Source organism: Melospiza melodia, chromosome 6 (genome assembly GCF_035770615.1).
Source record: "Melospiza melodia melodia isolate bMelMel2 chromosome 6, bMelMel2.pri, whole genome shotgun sequence".
Classification (NCBI taxonomy): Eukaryota; Metazoa; Chordata; class Aves; order Passeriformes; family Passerellidae; genus Melospiza; species Melospiza melodia.
Window position 1 is genome coordinate 57785264 of NC_086199.1, and position 18178 is coordinate 57803441.

At 43.6% G+C, this 18178-nt stretch overlaps 1 protein-coding gene across 3 annotated transcripts in view; it reads left to right on the forward strand.

Annotated features, from left to right (window-relative positions):
• Nucleotides 1-18178, forward strand: part of DENND2B (DENN domain containing 2B) — a 152463-nt gene that overhangs the window by 115232 nt on the left and 19053 nt on the right. For all 3 annotated transcript variants that reach the window (XM_063158505.1, XM_063158504.1, XM_063158503.1), the window contains 5 exons: nucleotides 537-646; nucleotides 2262-2331; nucleotides 8335-8412; nucleotides 11164-11304; nucleotides 14622-14770. In XM_063158505.1, the coding sequence (XP_063014575.1) occupies nucleotides 537-646; nucleotides 2262-2331; nucleotides 8335-8412; nucleotides 11164-11304; nucleotides 14622-14770 (548 nt within the window). The remainder of the gene's footprint in view (nucleotides 1-536; nucleotides 647-2261; nucleotides 2332-8334; nucleotides 8413-11163; nucleotides 11305-14621; nucleotides 14771-18178) is intronic.

Below are 18178 nucleotides of genomic sequence, written 5' to 3' on the forward strand. Positions count from 1 at the left end.
GCTCATTTTAAGATCAGTAAGGTGAATAAATGGAAAAATGAATAGAAATCCAGTTCTTAAACTGAGCTTTCAGAATTGTTCCAAAGCAATCTGTTCCAAAGCAAAGGACATGGAGAAGGTAACTGAAAGCTTTCCCTGTTTTCAAATGTATCTTTTCCGGAGCTGGAGAACTTGGCCTGATGGTGGATGCTTTAAACACTGTGTTTAAATTCAGTTTCTAAATATTTCACTTTTTGGCTATATTAGGATTTGTTCCAAAACTCGCTGAAGTCAATGGAAAGACTTTTGCTGATCTCTGGCATTTCTCTTGTGCTCTTGCAGCAGAAAGGTATTTGAGTCAGGGCTGTGTTTTAAGTACAACAAGGGAGTTTCAGACAATTAAAAAAATGTAAAGCCTGTCCTGGAGTCATGCCTTGCTCTGCCAAGCACAACCACAGGATAATCTGATGGCTCTCAGAGCTGCTCAGTGACTGTGGCCCTGAGCAGAGCTGCAGGGGACACCCAGGGCTGGCTGACCCTCGCTGTTCTCCCGGCAGCTGGAGAGGCCCACCAAGCAGATGCGGGAAGCGGAGGAGCGCCTCAAGGCCATCCCACAGTTCTGCTTCCCTGATGCCAAGGACTGGCTCCCTGTCTCTGAGTACAACAGGTGAGTGCTCCAGAGCTGCTCTGCACCCTGGAGTGGTGCTGCAGTGGTGCTGGAGCGCACTGGAACAGCCTCAGCCTCATCAATGCCCAATTAAGGAAGCAGCAGTTTGAGTCTTGGCCACTTTGTGATCAAGCAGCTGTATTTAATTTTTCTTTCTTTCTTTTGAAGTTCTGTGTTCTTTTTCTTCCCTATTCTGCCTTCCTCACAGGCCTGTGTGGCTGAGGGGAAGAGGCTTGAAGGTTCCTCTGAGTGCTAAACTCAAAAGAATAAATGGAAGTATTTAAAATAGATCTTTAAAAGGATGGGGCCCTGCCCACCCCCTGCCCCAGTAATTCACCTCAGAGTGCTTGTCTAACATTGCAGGTTACCCCTTCATTTGGCTCAAAATGTTGCTGTCTGAGACTTTCTTGGAGCTGTGCTCTGTCCTAGCAGAGAAGCCCTCTCTTCCTTCCCTTGGAATGAATGACTGTAGGAGAAGGGCAAGGAAAAAGGGAGCCAGGCTTGCATTTTCTTTTTCCTTCAAAGTGACCTCAAAAATGTATAATTTTTTTCCCCCTGCACTGATATGTGAGAACTGGTTGATCCAAAGGTTTAGAGTAACAGGATAGGCAGAAGGGATGGAATTGTGGAATGATTGGGGTTGAAGGGACCTTTAAAGGTCATCCAGTCCAACCTTTTTGCCATGAGCAGGGACATCTTCAACTTGATCAGAGCTCTGTTGAGCTTGACCTTGAATGCTTCCAGGGACAGGGCATTCACCACCTCTCTGGACAACCTGTCCCAGTGTTTTACCACCCTCATTGTGAAACATTTCTTCCTTTTATCTAGCCCAAATCTACCCAGTTTCAATTTAAAACCATTACCCCTTGTCCTATTGCTACAGACCCTATTAAAAAGTCTATTCCCACCTTTCTTAGAAGCCCCTTTTATGTATTGAAAGGCCTCAATAAGGTCTCCCCAGAGACATCTGTAATTATACAAACCCTGGCATTTCAGCACCAGGAATTGTTTTATATAATACCATTTAAAACTTGCAAAGCAGTCAGGAATGTTTCACAGCCCAGGCACAAATTCACAGATCACCCATCCCTTTACCTGTGAATTCACGAATTCATCCATGCCTTTACTTGTGCTGTTGTTTTACTGTAAAAGTGTTGTTTTACTGCAAAACTGTTGTTTTACTGCTCTGTCACAAATGGTATTTGCCCTAGGCAGAGACATAAAATGAGTTGGATTTTGGAAACCCGTGTTGTTTCTGGATTAGAAAATGATTACTCTCAGAGAATATCTAAGGTTCTTGTTTTAAGAACAAATCTCAGTCCAAAGACAGGATTGAACTAAAGGTAAAGGAGCATTGGAATACTGTCCTCAAAGTCTGATTCTCATATTTCTTCTGCAGTCACTGACACTCAGCACCCATCTCATCTGATAAGACAGCTGGTTGTCCCTAACCATATCACTGCCAGAATTTTTCCACAGAGTATGTCCTAATGATGAAGGCCTTGCAGTGGGTAGCATCTCTCACTTGATGAGTGTCCCTTGCTAAGTGCTCCACCTTGTAGCCATGCTGAAGTTCTGCTATAATCTCTGCAATGGGCAATTCCCTTTCTCCTAGTGAGACCTTCTCTTTCATGCTGACTGGGGAGGACGGGAGCCGGCGCTTCGGCTACTGCAGGAGGCTCTTGGTGAGTACATCACCCTCACTTCAGAGGGCAGAATCCTCTTGAGAAGGATCTCCAAACTACAGGCTGAACTGAAGGTGTCTCTCATGGTTTTGAAAGGAAGCAGGGTTTTCTCATTCTGAAATTTGGAAATGTAAGGAGATCAAGTTGAAATAAGAATTTGTAATGGCCATTTTAATCAGATAGATCCCGAGGTTTGTAGCGAATTCCTGAGAATGTGGAAAGTTTCTTGTGTGAGCACTTACTTCATAAATTCTTTATGCTATGTACTTTCAAGCACAATCAGAAATACTACAACACTGGAAACAAAGGCAAAGCTGGTATTTCTAAACATTTGTGAGTAGTGTTTATCTCTTAGGCAGCTGCTTACATCTCAAATGACTCTGCCAGCACTGTGTCATCAGTCTGCAGGCTCAGAGCCTTGCAACAGGCTGGTGCCAGCAGTGGGAAGTCTGGTTTCTCACACAACTTTCAGTCCCCATGACCAGGGGTGGTCAATAGGTGAGGTGGGGAGCCTACAAACAGTGTTGTCCCATCACCTGGAAAATCCCTGGACACTTGATAAACTGAGAGCACAGCAGTGTGTGTATTGAGGGGGAGGAATCTGCAGAGTGTGTTAAGAGAGGTGGAGTACAATGCAATTCTGGCGTCCATCCTGCACACCTGATGGTTTGGCAGCAAAGCAGAAAGCAGTTGGTTGTCCCTGCACTGCCCTTGCACCTCCTGGATAGGTTTGGAGCTGTTTGTGAGTGACTGGGTGGGAGGCCATGGCTCCTGTCCTGTTCTCATGGCTGTTGCCCACACTGGGCTGGGGAGCTTATATGGATATTGGATGCTGCAGGAGTCTTTGGCTGACTCTCTGTGCCAAATGAATGTCTGCAGCAGTTTGTAAATACGTGTCCCCTCTCTAAGAGTGACTCACACTGGCACTTTCCCCTCCCTTCCCTTTCGGGCATGATTTCCCACCTTTTCAGGCAGGGATCACCTGCCTTCAGTAGCTTCCAGCAGAGCACTCCCTGTCAGTGGCACAGCACCCTCTGTCCTGCACTGCTGCTTGTGCTGACCCTGCTGCTCCCTGCTCTCTGTTGGGGGCAGAGCCCCTGGCGTGCAGACTGCAGATGCTCTCTGGGAGGTTTGCTGTGTGTGGTTCCTCTATTTGTAAGAAGTTTCATTAAACAGAAAACTTGTTTATCAGTTCTGGGGGCGGTGTTTGCCATAGGTAGCATCACAGGGACTCTCTCTGTATAAAACAGTGTCACAGTGGGCCACCACAAGGTTGATGTGTGGGCAGGAAATGTCACTGAAGGCTTGTGCTGCAGTAAATCTAGGGCTGGTCAGGGGGTAACTCAGGAATGAGCAAGGAAAGCACCTAGAATTCGTCCTTACTGCTGTAAATAAGCAGAACAAGATGTAGGGCAGCAGTACAAATCAATTTTTTAAATGAGTTATCATTTAAAAGGATAATAAGGTCTTATTTGGGAAAAATAATAACAAAAACTCGGAGGATATTGGTTAGAATAAAATAATGGATTGTTTTCCCTCTACCAGATGAAGGTGGTTTGAGACTTTTATCTTTCTGAGAATGTCAGTACATTTGTAATCATGCACAGAGCTTGCCTCTGTGAAATGCCAAATGGTTGATCCTGAACCATGCTGAGACTGAAATAACCAGTGACAATAAAAGAGATTTATACACAGGAATGTTGAATCAGTTTTTCAATGAAACATTAACATGGGGTTTTTTTACTCATTTAAAGCTCAGTGAAATTCACCCTACATTAAGGACAACATAAAAATAGAACACTGACTTTCAGCTGATGCAAAAGATGGCTGAGTATCTTAGGAAATACCAGGAACAGAATTAAATCAATAGTGCATGCTTTTATATAATGGTGTTTTGAGACAGCATTGGAGATTTTTATCCTCCACTGGATAGGGCAAAACTCAATCAAATAGCAAAAAGAAAAAGGGAAAATAGGTAGTGCTTTGCTAAATCTATCTAATAATTATAAAGCCAGTTATAAAGCAGATCTGCTGCTGCCACCTTGGGTGATCACTTAATTCAGGTTGCTTAATCTGGATTCCAAACAGAGAAGCCAGAAGATTCTGGCACAGAGAAGCTGACATGTCTCATCCTACTGATAGAGCCTCCTCAGCCAAGGAAAGGAAGGTGTGATGCCAGTGCACTTGACCAGCTGTGCCCCTCGTGGGGCAAATCCAGCCATGCCCTTCTGAGAGCAAAACTGGGGCTTAGAAAGAGAGGGCATTTTGGGAGCTGCAGAGAAACACCTCAGCATTTCTTCTACCTGGAGGAGTAGAAGAAAGTAGTGGAAAAGGCAAAAGTAGCACAAATCTTTTATTTTGGTACTGCAACCTCCTCCTGTCCTGCTGGGAGAAATGTGGAATCTGGGTATTTACCTGAAATGCCTTTTCTATAGGGTTTGGAAGTGTAATAATTTCATGTACCCTGCAAAGGTTGGTGCATGGTGGGACAGCCTCACTAGTGTGTACCATGAAACCCACTAAAATTCTTATAAACTGCTCCACTTTAAGCCAAGCCAACTGCTGTGAGGCTAATTCCTTAGAAAATGTTCCTCAGCTGTCCTGGTGGGGGATGCTCTTGTAATACCCAGCAAGAGGTGTCTCACACCTTCTGGTGCATTTGGCAGCCTCGTTGGCAAAAGCTCCATGGCTGGCTGATCCTGTGAGGATGCCTGGCTGCTCTTCTGCAGGGTCTGCTGTGCAGATTCCTGCATTTAGGAAACGATTGTGTTTTGTCAGCCTTGCTCTCCTTTGGCGTGTTGTGATATGAACAAACTGTTCCACTTTTTTTCCTTCAGATCTCAGATTCTTCCAGACCTTTTCTGGGATCTGTGTGCCAAAACTACCTCAAGGGATACAGTGACAATTATGTTTTGTTTGTTCTACAAATCCTGTACAGTATCCTCTTTAAATGTATTTATATTGTTTTGTTTCATTTTGGAACAGGATTAGGATGGAATGTAACCTATTGTCCCACAGCAGACAATCTGCATTTCCATAGATAGCATGAAATTTTCCAGTTACATCTTGATACCTCCAAGGCAATTCTGCAACAGCTTTTCTAGTGAGTGCACATGTCAGCAGCAGAGATGATTTGGGCACCCTTGCAGGGGCTGTTTCATCCTACACCCCCCTTCCCTCTCACATAAAATTTGATCCTCCAGCACTTTCCTAGGCTAAGACAAGCCAGCCCCAGGAGTCCATGGAGAAGCAGCTGCCTGAACGTGGTGTGTACCTGAAAACATGGAAAGCATTTGTTAGGTGGGACTAACCTGCATTTGCTGGGGACAGGAGAAGGGCACTCATTACAGTGTGTAAGCAACTTTTGTGGGGTGCAGACTGTTTATGGAGCTGCAAAAAGCTCATTGGAAAACCCATTTTCTCCTTGCTCCCTCCCATCCTGCCCTTGCCCAAGCAGTTTGACAGCCCTGTGTACACCGAGTGCTCTGGCACCCAAAGTTCATGTTTTACAGAACAAGACATCTTTAACAAGTGCTTTTGGATTTACAACACCCACAGTTTTCTCATGGTCACAATTTGGATTTGCCCTAACTAGGAATCAAGAGCCTCCATAGAAACTGATTGTAGCCTCCCAGTGTTAGAATTGTTCTGATTTCTGGCACCACTAAGGAATATCTCTGTTTCTGGATGTACTGGATAGTGCATGTGCTTTGCAAAGGCCACTTCCCTCACAGCACAGCTCAGTGCTATGGCAGACTGGGAGGAGATCTCTGAAGGCTCCATAGAATCCAAGCACATGGACAGGGAGGTGAGATTTGAAAGAGAAAAATGGGAAGCTTAGTTTTTGGAGCAAAAGCCTCTTGTTTTTCCTGCCAAAGATTTTGGAGTGGGCTTTAGTCAGTAATATTCAGATTAAACTCACTATAAAAAAAGGTTGTCCTGAGCCACGTGTGGACCAGCCCTGATGCAGAGCTTGGCTTCTCCACCTCAGCCAAGTTCTTGTCAGTTTATGTTCGTAATTTTGGGAAACTGTCTTGTTATCATCAAAACTCATTAGCATTTTCATTCTGTGATACTGGACTAAGGCTGAAAATATCCTGGGCTCCACAAAAACAAATTGAAATGAAATCAAGCCCAAACTATCATCCCCCTCATCTCTCTTCTTTCAGGAGCAGTGCAGTGCACAGGGGCAGAGTCACTTGGGTGCCTCTCAGCTGGGCTACTTCAGCATTTTGCTCTCCTGATCTGGACCCGTTCTTTGTGTGCAGGAGTGAGTCCTGGATGGACAGCATGACTCCAAGACTGTGTAGCCACCTTGTAGAGCACAGCCTGCCACTTGGGAGAGCTCCCTTTTGGGAAGAGAGGAGGTTACACTGGTCCTGACAGGCAGACCCCAGTGTCCCCTAGTGACAAGGGAGGATTCCAGGCAGGAGTGTCATTCATGTCCCACAGGATGATCTTGCCCAGGAAAGAAGCAAACTAAAGCACAGTGGGTGTTTTAGGTCAGTCTAAAGTGAGGTGTAAACTGATGGCTGAGAGGGGAGGTTATGTGAAGGGTTGCCAGTGCTATAAATTTGAGAAGTTCTGCCCTTCAGAATGGCTCTGCTCAAGGTTTTTGCTTGCTGCCCTTAGAGCTGACGTGTGTGCATCTGTGAGGCCGTGCTGTTTGCAGGAAAAGCTCTCTGAGATAACAAAAAAGGATGTCCTACACAGTGAGAGCAGGGAGGGAAGAATCCCAGCTCCCACAGACATGTAGCCTTTAAGACATTTGAAAGCAATGATATTTCATAAAGGAGAAACTTGGAGTAAGTGCTAAGCAGTTATTGTTTCTGGTCTTATAGATGACCCAGGAATGTGATGTTTTTACTGGCACTCAGTGAGACAGCTCTTGGCTGGGAGCTGTCCAAGGCTCCTGGCATGGCTTCGGCATTCCTGCAGATTTGACACAATGATTTTAACCAAAATCCCACATGCTTGATATAATCACTCAGTGCCTTTAGAAAGGATTTTATACCTAATATGGACAAAAAAGGGCTCTGCTTTTTCAGAGATGTGACGTGTAGTGAGCAGGTTTGGATCCAGAAATAGACTCATCTGTATTCACTTAGCTTTGGTATTTTTTTTGTGATCTTTATTATAACAGGCAGGCACCTGCTGAGTGTCCAAGTCTAGAGTGCAATATTCAGGTTTAAAAAGCACAGCTAGCCCTCAGTTTCTCTTGATTGTCATCTCTGTGGCATGTGAATTTCAAACACTCCATAGGGAAGTTGAGTACCAGTAGAGTCCAACAAGAGACAAAGTGGAATAGGCAGGGTAGCAGAGTCCAGCATGCTGAGGAAGTATCATTTGATTCTCCAGGATTAATCTTATGTGGGATGGTTATAGAGGATGGTCTCCACAGTTTCTCTTGGGGAGGGGGTAAGAGGGATGTGTATCATTGATTCATACTTGCCACAGTTTAAGTTATGCGAGTTTCATGTTTATCAGGAGTTGGTCTGAGGAAGTTAATGGTTTACTCATGCAGCCTGCTTTGTTTAGGTTGTGAGCTCCCTTTCTGTAGGTTTAGCTCTCTTTGAGCACCATGGAGTGAGGGAGTGGGGACCTAAAGCCATCGTGGCCTCCCTTGGTGTTGCAGTTCTCCTCTTGCAGCACACGGCCCCAGGGTGGCCCCACTCCTTGTGCTGCAGCAGGAGCAGGGCACAGAGAGAGCAGAGGCATGAGTTACAGCCCTGGTTCCATGTGCTTTTATGGCTGCAAGCTGGAATGAGGCTGGGATGCAGCTCCAACAGGCTGTGATTTCCAAAGGGGATAAGCTCTATCTGTGCCTTTCAGTCTCCTGCCTTATGGAAGAAATCTGATGCTTTTCCAAGAGCAGCTATTTGTTGGAGAAGCAAATAGTGAGAGATGCCACATGATGGCCAACCGTGTGGTGAGGGAGAGAAGTGTATTTCCTCATGGCTCCACATGAATGTGTAATTCCCATCTCCTCTTTGCTGTTATCAGCCCAATGGAAAAGGCCCACGCCTACCTGAAGTTTACTGTGTCATCAGCCGCCTGGGGTGCTTTGACTTATTTTCTAAGGTAAGGAGATAGTTTTTAATATTGCTTTTTAATTTGATTGTTTACTGAGACACATCTGCAGTGATGAACCAGGCTGGAAGAATTCCTTCCTTTGATGGGAGATAACTATTTTACAGTTGCTGTTTTGGATATTCCATCCCTATTATTTGGTAAATCAAAGAATGTCTTATTACTTCTGTGACTGAGGCAGAAATTGATTCAGAAAACATCTGGGTGTCTGTGTGATCTGGCTGACCAAAATTTTTTCCATTGTTTTCTACAGCCATTCTGTGCTGAGCTGTAATTCTTGGCATCCACAGTTTGGATGATGGGCCAGTACCACTTTTGCTCCAACACCCTCTGGAATGATGAGCTTGAGAAAAAAGATTATTTGATATGTGAATTCTATACACTTAAAGCTAGGGACAATTTTATTTTTTTCACTCAAGGAGTTTAGGAGAAAGCACAGATGATCTTATGATTGGCCCAATTTTAATTGATTGTATTTTAATTTGCCAGATTTTCACTTCAGATATGGGAAATCTCTCAGAACTTTCACAGATTTTACCTGCTAATTTTCCTAGGAATAAAGTGGAAAAGAGCGTGTAAATCATTGATGTTAAATAAAAGCATAGCATTTCTATTTTTCATATGATCTAATATTCATACAGAATATTATCTTTAAAGCAGGTTTTGAGTTTTTCTAGATAAAATTTTAACACAACATTTGGTGAAGAACAACAGTTTGGTTGCAAATAGTTAATTGCAATTTTGCTTCTGATGTCTTTCATAAAGCTCTGAAATCGAGGGTTTATGACAGTGTCTCTTAGATGTAATATGTATCTAAACCCAGATATCTGTGAGGGAAATGGAATGCATTGTTCTGGGAGGATCACCCAGCTCACCACACTTGTGGTGTGCACAGAACTCATAAGGCTTTTTGTTTGCTATTACATTTTTATCTAATTTAGATAGTGCTCTATTTTACAAAGGAAGATTTGAGAGAAGGAAAAAAAAATTAAGTATCTTCCTTAGAACCAAGTAAGACTGCAGCTGAGGTATAAGGTCAGACAGCTGGCCCTCAATACAATGAATAGCTGTCTCTGCCTTACACTGTGAATGATGAAAGAGCGTGGGATATTAAATCTTGGATATTATTTATCACAAAAGCAAAAAGATTCCTCTGGTTTAAAATGTTTCTTTTCCTATTTCTGATAACTTTATTATCATTGTCTTCCACAAAGCCTTTCCTGCTCACTCATTGTTGTAATACCTATTGCTGAGACAGACTTGAGAACCACAGATATTTTAACTTCCAGCCAGTACATTTGGTCATGGTTTCAGCAGCTGTTTCTGACCATTTTATCTCTTGGGATCTCTGTTCAACTTTTATTTGGTTAAAATGCTCCTTTTATTTGCATTGTGAAGGTCTTTGGAGCCAGGCATATGACACACACATGACCCCAAGTCCAGCAACAAAATCATCAAATAGCCAGTCCTGTGGCTGCAGGAACACAACTGAGTGCTGGCAGCGTGCAGGAGCAGCAAGGGACCTGGGCACAGCCCTGCTTCATTGCTGCTTCCCACTGGTTTTGTTTGCTGAGGATGGCTGTGCTGCAAATGACATCCAGAGTGAAATCCATGGCCTCATTTACGGTTATCTGCCACTTCCAAGGGCTGGAATGCAAGTTATGTACACAGGGCCAGCTTTGCTTTAGTTAGGTCTTCATTATGTCACAGAGAGGAAGGGGAAACTATGCACCAGTGAATGCCTCTGCTGGCATTTGGTGTCACCAGCTCTCCTTACAGGTCACCAGCTTGGCCTTAAGTGTCTTTTAATGTTCTGCTTCAATGAAAATCATTTCCAAGAGAAACAAGAGAAAATGTCTGGCCCAGGCCCACTAACTCTTGTATGGCCTTTTGCTCTGGAGTGGTGGTTAAAGGATCACCATTGCAGGTCAAACCACCAGCTGCTTTGAACCTTGCTTTCTGTCTTCTTTAGCTTTATCATCTATATGCTCAGTCTAATGTGGGAAAACTTAGCTGTGATCTAGTCTATGTTGCCCCATGTGACCAAAGAGAGAAGAACATTATAGTCTCCTCTATATTTAAGAAGTTCCATCTGCTTATTTCAAGACTAGATTGCCTGCTGTTTCATCAAGAGAAAAGGCAGGCACCAGTGTGAACAGCTGGGTGTGCTTCAGGGGCAGCTCAGGGTCTCCAGCTCAGCACAGAGTCTGACCTGACAGCCACTGCTGGGACCTTTTCAGGAGCCCTGTCCTGCTGTCATGGTGGCAGCATTGCTTTCTGACTTTTTCCTGCCCTCTCAGTTGAAATGGAAGAGATGCTCAGTGCACAAGAAAGTTTTTCCATTATATAAATTTCAAGATGTACCACTGAGATGTGATGCTGACCTGGGCTGTGATGATGGCATTTGTCTTCATCTTTCTCTCCCTCAGCTCACCCTGTTGTTCAGGCTTAATCCCAGCAATATATACATCCCTTTAGTCATGTTGAGTCTTCTTTGAGTCTTCTTTCTCTTTTCCAGACTTGTTAATTCTTCCTTGTCTCTGTGTTAATAACATTCACAAACAGGCTTCATTTTGTAACAAAAAACATGGATTGATGGTAATGAAGAAATACATGGCAGAGGACACATAAACGTAGACCTGCCATATGTTTAGGCACACATGGGTCAAAGGATGCTTCAAAAGTCTATGTGATGCTGACATGTTCTGTCTCTCTCTCACTTATGTCTTACTAATGGACCAGATCCTGGATGAGGTTGAAAGGAGAAGGGGAATATCTGCTGCCCTGGTATATCCATTTATGAGAAGTCTGATGGAATCTCCTTTTCCTGCACCTGGAAAGACAATCAAAGTCAAAACCTTCCTGCCTGGAGCTGGAAATGAGGTAAGAAGCAACTGCAAACATTAAAAGTCAAAGCCTTACTCTTTACCACTCCAGGATCAAAACAGCAAAAGAAAAGCAGGAGGAGACAAACAAACCCTGCAGAGCTGTTGCCTGGCTAACCCTCAAAATAAGCAGAGTATGAGCTGCACCACTGTGGACATGCTAATGCTAGTTCCCATTGATGGTTATAGGCCAATTTATGGTTAGGTATTTATTATTTTATGTTTATTATTAAGTTGTGTGTAAGAAACGCAGCCAACACAAATGTCCCCATGTGCCAGGCCTAGTGCAGCTCAGAGACTGCAGCCTTGCTGGGCTTTACCACAGTGATAACAGGCCAGTGTGAGCTTCCCATGCTGTCTGTACCTGAGCACTTCAGCAGCTGCTTGTTATTTCAAACCTTGTTACTGCTGGTCCTGGCCATGGTAGGAGCGACCAGCAGCATTTAAATGGCTCTCCCTGGTAATAAATACCTTTAAACTGGCTCTCAAAGGAAACTATGTCATGTAAAACTCTTTTGTGTGCGTGTGCACACATATAATAGATGCCACTTCTTTTTATTCCTGACTCAAGTAGCTAGAAGCCTAACATTAGACAACATGTGCCTTATTGGAAAATGGCAGTATTGATTAAAAGGCTTTTTCAATTTGGGGCTGGCCAGCCATTTACCATGTCAAATTCTGTTCTCTGAATGCCCCTATGTAAGAATAGAGTAGCTCCACTCAGATGGTCAAGCACATACAGGGGATTCATTACACAAGACAGGAATATAATTTGTCCCAGTTATTAAAAACAGAGAGAAGAAACTCCCCTTTAGGGTTGTTTCACCCTCCTTAGGGTTTTTTACAGTGCCTTTGTTATTTTTGCATTAAATTGTATTTTCTCTAAATGTAACACCACTGATTTCAATGGAGTGGGGCTATAATGTATGGTATGAAATGTACCATATGTTCCTTGTATAAGTGACTTGCAAGGCATTTTAAAGTCACATGCATTTTTTTCTGGAGAGGCAACATCTGAAAGGGTGATTGGCATAACAGAGAAAAGAGCTGACAATGTTTTTTCTGTGTGAATGTAACTGGGAGACATGATCTGCAGCTTCTCTATCCTCTGCTCAAGCTTCTGAACTCTCCCAGAGAAAAATATTGAGATAATTCCAACAAACAAACAATTCTCTTCTGGCTGAGGTTTGCTCTCTGTTGTGCTAGTACAAACTCGTTATTTAAATGGAATGCACTGGCTTAATTAGGAACAGAATCTTATCCTTCCATTGTGGCTCCTCTTGCCTAAACAAAGATGGTGATTAATTGGGAAGCAGACAGTGTATTTCTTTGTGATGAGCAGACTGAGGCAGCAGGCTTTGCCAGGCAGCAGAAAACATCCCTGGTATTTGTAAAAGCTGCCATAACTTGCATTGCATCCTACCCCGCAGCAAGATTTTCATGTTGGCAGGTTTGCAGTAGAATCAGCCCCTCCTGATTTAGCACATGCACTTGATTTGAGCTTGCAATCCCAGTGCTAAGGAATGGAAGTGGGCACATTTGCTGATTGTGAGAAAGAGTTAGGCAGCATTTCCAAGGAGCCATTCCTGGTACAGTCGCTCCACGATTTGTTTCTTGCTATTGTTTGGGGCAGCAGCTGAGTGATGGGTGTCTATACATCACACTGTTCCTGTATTTCAGGCTTAAAAAAACCAAATCTATTTGATTTGATATATACTGTTCTAAGATTGGGTTTCTTTTTACAGTTGTTGTGTTGCTGATCACAAACAATATCACAACTAAACTGATATGAACTTATTTTGTTTACAGTATCCTGTGATCTTGGGCATATTCTTAAAACAGTGTTTGTGAGGAATTTTGTAAGGGCTACTCCAGTTAAAACCTGATCCAGTCTGCTTGTGGAATTTACTGTCACGTGCATGAAAACATAAAACTAGTCTAAAGCAATAAAGTGATGGTGATTTTTGGACATATGGAAAGAAGATGCCTGCATGTTCCTGTTGATATATATTCAGATATTTCAACATGGCTTCGAGTTGGCCAACTTCTTCCCTTTCCCTTCTGTTTTCTCAAATTCCTCTAAATAGTCAATCATTTGCTCTCTTGTACTTCATATTTTTCTCCTTCTGTTACTCTCTTCTTCATGTTATTTTTCCCTCTTCTTTTTTCTGTCCTCTGTCTTCAAGTTCCACATCTCAACATGTCAATTGCAGAGTAAAGGAAGATGTAATAAAGGAATCAAGGAAAAGGCATTTGAGAAAAGGAAGGAGAGGGCCAGAGGTCATGGATGAAGTATGAAAATTAGACTGTAAAGGGATGTCACAACTCACCTTCTAAGACCTTGTCCTCACTCCCCAGTTAAGTATATATATGTATGTATCTTTATATGAAAAGAGAAAGATTTTAAACATTATCTAGTGAATTGCACATTACAGAAGAGTGGAAATGAAGCAAATTGGGTTCAGAGTCTTCCTGGCCTTTTAGTTGAGTCCCAGGCTCCTATGTAGATGTTAATATGAATTGTTAGCCAAGTTCAGAACCCAATTTACCTTGACTTTATGGCTCTTTCAACCCTGTAAGCTTCCATCTCCAGTGTTTGATTGTTTACTTGCTTCATACTCTCAACTCAGCCAAGCTTTACATCCCTTACAGAATGTTTAGAAGGGGGAATTATGCTTCCCTTGGAGACGACAGCAGACAGTGCACACAGCTGTATTCTGGGAAGAATGGCATGCCAGGAATTGTGCAATACACCATTTTTCTGTGCCTGCACACGAGGGGCTGCGTCACTGTGTGTCCCCTCAGGCACGGGGCAGTGCTGCAGTATAGCAGATATTTTCACCCCCGACTAAGGAGAGGAATGATGAGGAGGACCCCATCTTATCAGAAGGCTAATTAATTTATTATACTATATTATTCTATATTATATTACACTATATTATGTTACATCCAAACTGAATCTGCCAAGCACTCAACTGCACTCTACTGCACAGAATCTTGTCACTGTCAGCTGACAGTCCCCACACGCACCCCTGGATTTGGGTGGTCAGGGAACAAAACAATCCAGTTATCAATTCCCTTCAGGTAAACAATCTTCCATGATGCATTCCACTTGTGAACAACACAGGAGCAGTAAATAAGATAAGAATTGTTTTTTCTTCCTCTGAGGTTCGGAGAGTGTGAATGTCAGAAATATTCTTGGGAAGAAGTGTGCCTTGCTTTTCTCTGTGAGTTGTGGCCGCCCTGCAGGGCCGGCTGGCTGCAGGCCCCTGGCAGGCAGTGCTGACCCCTGTTGCTGTTGCTGGCTGTGTGCAGGTCATCGAGCTGCGGAGGCCCATGGACTCGCGCCTGGAGCACGTGGACTTCGAGTGCCTGTTCCGGTGCCTGAGCGTGCGGCAGATCATCCGCATCTTCGCCTCGCTGCTGCTCGAGCGCCGCGTCATCTTCGTGGCCGACAAGCTCAGGTGAGTGCTGCGGGCACCTGAGGCACACGTGCAGGGCAGTGCTCTCTCTGGATGCACGAGGCTTTAGGGAATGTACTGAATGGTCTTCAGATGTCAGGATCCTTTCACTGCAGGATTTAAAAGTCTTTTTACATCCATGGGTGTTCTGTCTTTCCCACCTGTAAAATGGAGATACAATTTCTCACCTTCTTCACAGTCAGCAAATGTTTGCACAGCATTTTGACACAGTGTAGTGCCAGCAATGTTTATGTCAGGTTTGGGACGCAGAGTACTCATAAAGAGTAGCAGGAATTGTCACTCAGGTGCTTTACCTTGTGCTTATGCAGTGCAGGCAGGGAAGTGAGAGCTCCCCTGATTTGCTCTGTGCAATATGAGACTTTATGTTGGGGCTGTTTCAATCCCTGCCCTAAAAAACCCAGCCAGTAGGAGTGTTAAACTGCTATCTCAGTGCTTCCCAACTATTTAGGATATTTTTCCTGGTGCTCATGTGACCTGAAAACATTTCCTTTTGGAAGCTCCATCTTGGGCTCCTTGCAAGGACCTCTGAACACACCTTTTGCTTCCCTGCCCTTTGACTGCAATCTCCCCTCTTTGTTCCTCTGAAGCTCGAACTCATCCCTAGGTGTAAGGAGTGAGAGCCACATCTCCACATGGCCTTTCCCAAGGAAATGGGAGCTCTGTGTAAGCTGCACCCCTACCCCACAGCAAAGAAACATCTTATGTTTTAGATGCTTCTGTAATCCATACAGAAAAGTGTGGGTAATGTAAAGAAGACATTCTTTTCTGTGGCATGATACATAATAAAAAAAGGCAAATAAAAGTAAAGCCTGTAATTTATTAGACTCAGGAACATCCAGCATCTTTTAAAAGGACACCAGAGGCTGTATGGGAGGTTAAAAACACAGATGGATCTACCCAAACAAACTCTGCTAAACATTTTATCAGTCCCGACCTCCTCTGAATGACCGCCAGAAACAATAGCTGCACTTAGTGGCCGCCAGTGTATACAATAGCAAAAATACTTTGCATAGTAAAAGCTTTACAACCTTTAGGGGAGAATTTCTTAAAGCTGCAGACCCTTCTCAGTTTATAAAGTTACTTCCTTAGCAGTCTTTTTTGTGTCTAGAACAACAGGAACATTTTATTTTCGTCCCTTCTCTTGTCAGTAACCCTTGGTTTAAATGACCATTTGGGGTGCCTTAATTTCACATAAACCGGTGATGAGAATTGTGTAACTAGAACAGGGTTTCTGCAGTACTTTAGTAGATATATGAACCACACCATGAATATTGGAGCAGGTAGCTTTAGAAATACTGTTGGTGTGTTCCTTCTGACTTTTCCTGCAGCATGTTTATTCACCTTATTCTCCCTGTTTCTGTTTTGCCATTCTTTCAGCACCCACAAGTCTGACTGTAATTCAGATTGACACAGGTCTGCATTCCTTCCAATGGCACAGTGATGAGAGTGGGAACTCACAGAAGTGGTACAGCAAAAGTGAGGGCTCTGCTGTGCAGCTGCCAACTGCTGCTCTGCTCTGGAACTCCCAGTTGCTCCTCTGTAGTGTTCTGTGGATCACAGGCACAGTCCTGCAGGGAGGCCTTGCTGTGGGAAAGATCCTCAGCCATGAGGGATGAGACAGACAGCAGCCATTCCCTGGAACATTTCCCTGGGACAGCGGGCCTAGCCAATGTCATATGGTGCCCTGGGCACTGTCCAGGGAAAATCAACAATAAAAAATACTTTGACAGGCTCAAGGTAGCTTGGCATGGAAAACAGTTGTTGCTGATAGTGAGGGCTTGTGGTAACCCAAGACTTTATCAGGCAGCCAGGTTTTTATACATTGCAGCCCTGGCTGGGAGTTCAGGCTTGCCTGTGCAATTACCTTGCTCTTGGTAGCTGCCTAGTCCCACAGGCCTTGGAGCATGGAATAAGAGTTCTGCTCACAGAACTCTTATAGAAGAGTATATCACAGAACTTATACTCTTTTGGCACACAGAAGTAGGGCACCAGGAGCAACAGGAACCAGGGATTATAAAGATCCCTTTTGGTAAACACATATCCCTACACTGTGCTCTCCTGCAGAAACTGTTCTCCAGTGAGCTGTTTTTTCTGTGTCAGAGAGGGCCATGGGATAAAGGCCATAACACAGGGGAAAAGAGAGGATTCACATGGATCTGAGAGGCTTGGGAGGTTTTGCGCTTGCTCCTGTAAGAAGGGACAAAACTTTCCTTACAAGAAGGGCTTATGTTCATGTGCTTTACTATATCCACATGTACCCTTTATTGTATGTATATACTTGGTTTCATTTGGTAAGAGGGTGGCAAAATCTGATGTGGTAGATAAGGTTCTGCATGTTGTGGATCCTGAGCTATCCTTCTGACCTGCTGAGTATCACATGCTGGAAACATAGCACCTCTTCCTTATCCTTTGTCTGCTCTGTCTGGGATCCCAAACACTGGGATGGAGACCACTTCCTGCTCTGTGTGTGCAGCAGCTCTGCTTTGTGCACTGTGGTCCCTCTCAGCACAGGGATCTAGGAGGTACTGTAAATCAGAAACTAATAATGAGTTCTTTGACAAGAGCCTGGAGAAAGTGACAGTGGATTTAAATTCAATACTTACTGAGATTTGCATGGTTTAAATAGGGATGAAGTCTAAAATGAAACACTCTGGCTTTGAGCTAGTAACTGTCTTCTTGGAACCTTTGCCTTGTCTGACATGAGTTTTGTTTATGGGCATCCTAGCTGAAACTGGAGTTTACCAGTAATGTGGGGAAAAAAAGAGAAGCTAAATATCTCAGAGGCCCACTCTATGCCCAAAGAATGAGAGCAGGAAATTAAAATGATTTTACAAGGGTTTGATTTCTGTGTCTACCCAAAAACTAGCTTAGAAATAAATGATGTTGGGGTTTAGGCTTCAAACAATGAGATGCAGTGGGCTTTTGTGGCTGCCTGTTTCCAGCAATAAATGATTTCACACATTACACAAGTCTGGGAAAGTCATGCCTGGTGAAGTGAGATTCATTCAGTAAGTTGTTATTTATGGTTCTTACAGTGCCCAGAATGTGCCAAAATTTAAAGTCCTTGATCTTTGCAGGAAGAGATTGTTTGTTAACACAGAGAGTGATGCTCCCGAGTACTGAGGAAACAACAGCAAAGTTCTGAATGACAGCACTGTGAGGCTGCCCTGGATAGATATGTGAAGTTAGGTTTGGGTATTTTTCCCCCCAATAAGTTAATTATGTATTTTTTTCTGCTTGAATTTGGGTGAATAAATCCCTGCAGCTATTTGCTCATCTTGAAAAATGAATGTGAATCTGCCAGCAACCTTTCAGAATTTTGCTTTCTGTGAACAGTGGAGCAGACCATAGGGAAACAAAAATAATGATAAAGAAACTTGGAATAAAAGT